The sequence below is a fragment of the Saccopteryx bilineata genome, chromosome 3 (genome assembly GCF_036850765.1).
Source record: "Saccopteryx bilineata isolate mSacBil1 chromosome 3, mSacBil1_pri_phased_curated, whole genome shotgun sequence".
Classification (NCBI taxonomy): Eukaryota; Metazoa; Chordata; class Mammalia; order Chiroptera; family Emballonuridae; genus Saccopteryx; species Saccopteryx bilineata.
The window spans coordinates 102,930,376-102,933,881 of NC_089492.1; the positions used below are offsets into that span (position 1 = coordinate 102,930,376).

The following is a 3,506-nucleotide window of genomic DNA, read 5'->3' on the forward strand; positions in this document are numbered from 1 at the left end:
CCATTTAATGTCTATGTACATGAAAATTAAAAATTTAAATCATTAGCATGAATTTTATTATTTATCTTTATATTGTGCAATGCCCATATGGAGAACCCCCAAAATTATAGTCGGTGTTTCTTGGCTTCTCCCAGAATGTTCATCAAGCTGATGGGAAGAGGTGACCCCAAGTCTCCTAGGCACTGACTGAGCTATCTGATGGAGAACCATGTCAGGCACGGGGATACTTTACAGGGCGAGTGCAGACCCTCACAAGCTCCTGAAGTCCTGCCATGAGACTCAGGCCCAGCAAGCTTGAGAGCTGCTGCATCCTCCTTCCCACAAATCTATGTGCTATGCACTGGCTGACGTCAGGGAAGGCCAACCAAACACCTCCCATTACACCAGCCTGGCTGACCAAACCCACAGTAGACGAGTGAACCCTGGGACCTTTAACCTCCACACCAGGATGCGCTCAGTATCTGGTGGATGAGATACTCAATCTCATTGAGCCACCTGCTGCATGTGCTACAGAGCTGCCAACCAGGGGTACAGATGACTACCATTATTATGCCCAGGCATAAGACCCTGTGGAGCATGCACCTCCACGCCAACCCTCCCTGCATGCACACCAGGCCCTCACCAGGGGCAGAGGGCAGCAGTGTTCACTGGATGAGGGAAGACAAGGCTGGGGCACAGGGAGCTGGGAAGTGGTGGTTGAGAGCCCATCCCAGAGAGGGGAGTAGGCTTTGGGAATTGGCACTGTGCTCCAAAGTCCCATGGGACACCCCCCCACACACACACACACTCAAAGATAAAATTAAGAATTTCAAGGTAGTGGCTACAGAGCATTAAATCCCAAGCTCCAAACTCCCCTGAACATGGATCCCCATGTGGCTGAACTGGTTACATATGTCCGTGAAATTTACCCTGTACACACAAGGAAGATTTCTAAATCTCATTAAATAGCATAAGTACAGGAAGTTGAAACAAAAAAAGGAAAACACACTTCACATAGATATTAACTTTAGATCTCTCAGACCCATAATGCAAAAACACCACTTACATCCTCACCTGGAGGATGAGCTAAAGAGCAGGCATCTCACCTCTACTCCCTTCAAGCCAGACTGCAGAGCTGACCAGAAGCAGTGGTATGTATGGATGAGCTGGAATTAGATTTCTAAGCATTAAGTTAGGCTTTATTCCAAAGTATAATGCCTTTATTTATTCAAAGGGTATTTCATAAAAGAACACAGAATAATATCAGAGCAACAACAAGAAGGAAATATGACCAGTTAGTTTCCTTTGCCTTAATAACTTATGCTTTTATGGCTTAGCAGTTCAACATGAGCTTCATTCCCCAGAGGTTTATATTAAAAACTTCCTGTTGGGATTGGCTCCAAATAAGTCCTTTTGTATTTCTGGCATCTTTTGCTGGGCTAAGAGATCCAGTCGACTTTCTAGGGTATTGGAAACCTTTATTCTAAAATTGCCACTGTAGACCTCCACACCGCCAGGTGCACCTCTCGATCAACTTGAACTGCCACACGTTTTTGGGAGACTGACATGTATTCAGGGATGCTTTTCTTGTACTGCTTTTTGTACAATCACCACAGGCTCCCACAGTCGAAACAGATCCTGGAGCGCTAACTTATACTAGTGGACTTCTGGGTCTGCCACAGTCCTGATGAGTCTCAGCTTTGCATCATTCAGCACATCTGAGACGAGGTCATTTGGGGCTCTCAGGACATTCAGCCTTGCCTGATTCCTTATGATAGACATCTGGATTGTCTTCTGCTGCTCTGTCTGATTTTTCTTTTTCTCAAAATACTCCATAATCTTCAGTTGTTGGGTTTGCACAAGGTGTCCCTTCTCAATGTTGAATTCTTCCTCAGCCTTGGCATCTATTTGTTCTGCCTTCTTATTGGCTTCCTGCTCAATGAAAGCCATCATGTGCTTAATTTGCTTCTGCACATCAACATCACTCAGGGCCATGGCTGCTCCTGGAAAGGAGGTGGAGGGAGAAGTGGCAGGCCCTCTGGATCCTTTGATTAGGGCTGAGTTTGGGGAGAGTCTCCAGAATTCCACCTCCTTAGCTGCGGAGTGCAGAAGGGGCGGAAGGAGAGAGTGAGCGTCCATAGAGGAGGTCCTGGAGACCATCTATCCACCGCTCAGTTCACAGACGAGGAAGCTGAGGCCCAGAGAGGGAAAGCAACCTGTCTGGGGTCATACCTTAGAAGAACAAAGACTTGCACCTGGGTTCGTAGAGTTCTCTCTCTACTACACTCACCGTCTTTTTGTCATCAAATAATAATGAGACAATATGGCAGATCTAGTCCAAAAGTTTTCTAGTCAGGAAACATTACTACAGATGCCACACGGATAAAAAGAATCACAAGGGACTACTATGAACAATTATATGCCAACAAATTGGAAAACCTAGAAGAAATGGATAAATTCCTAGAAACATACACTCTACCAAGACTGAATCATGAAGAAATGGAAAATCTGAACATATCTACAATTAATAAAGAGATTAAGTCTGTAATTAAAAACCTCCCAACTAACAAAAGCCCAGGACCAGATGATTATATTGAAGAATTCTGCTAAATATTAAAAAAAAATTAATGCCAATCCCTCTCAAACTTTACCCCATCCAAAAAAAAAAAAAAAGAGGAAGCACTTCCAAATTCATTTTATGAGGCAGACATACAGAGCAAAGGAACAGAACAGAGAGCTCAGAAGTAAACCCACACATATGCAATGAAATGGTTTTCGACAGGGGCACTGAGACTGCACAATGGAGAAAGGATAGTGTGTCCTCAATAAATTCTATTGGGAAAACTGAATACCTATATACACAAAAATCAACTGAAATGGATTAAACATAAGAGCTAAACTTATAAAACTCCTAGAAGAAAACATTGGGAAAATCTTCATAATATTGGTCTTCGCTATGATTTCTTGGCATGACACCAAAAGCATAGGCAACAAAAGCAAATGAGACTATATCAAATTCAAACTCTCTGCAGCAAAGAAAGCAATTAGTATAGCAATAAAGCAACTTATGGAATGGGAGAAAATATTTGCAAACCATATATCTGATAAGAAATTAATATTCAAATTATATAAGAAACTTGCAAAACTCAATAGCAAAAAAAATTTTTAAAAGAAGAAAAAGAAAAGAAAGGAGGAAAGAAAACAAGTAAAGAATAGATATTTCTCCAAAGAAGATGTACAAATGTCCAAAAGGTATATAAGAAAATGTTCAACAGCACTAATCATCAGGGAACTGCAAATCAAAACCACAATGATATATCACCTTACGTTTGTTAGGACGGCCATTCTCACAAAAAACCCCCCCCCCACACACACACACACAAAACAGAAAATAAATGTGTTGGGGAGAATGTGGAGAAATTGAAACTTTTGTGAAATATAGGTGGAAATGTAAAATGGTGTAGCAGTTATGAAAAACAGCATGGAGGTCCTTAAAAAGTTAAAAACAGAACTACTATATGATCTAG

General features: G+C 41.8%; 1 protein-coding gene across 1 annotated transcript; it reads right to left on the reverse strand.

Annotated features, from left to right (window-relative positions):
- Positions 1–1,347: 1,347 nt before the first annotated feature.
- Positions 1,348–1,974, reverse strand: ATP6V1E2 (ATPase H+ transporting V1 subunit E2). Its single transcript, XM_066264746.1, is given in 3 exon segments — positions 1,348–1,502; positions 1,505–1,565; positions 1,567–1,974. Coding segments are annotated over 3 exon segments (624 nt in total).
- Positions 1,975–3,506: the final 1,532 nt, after the last annotated feature.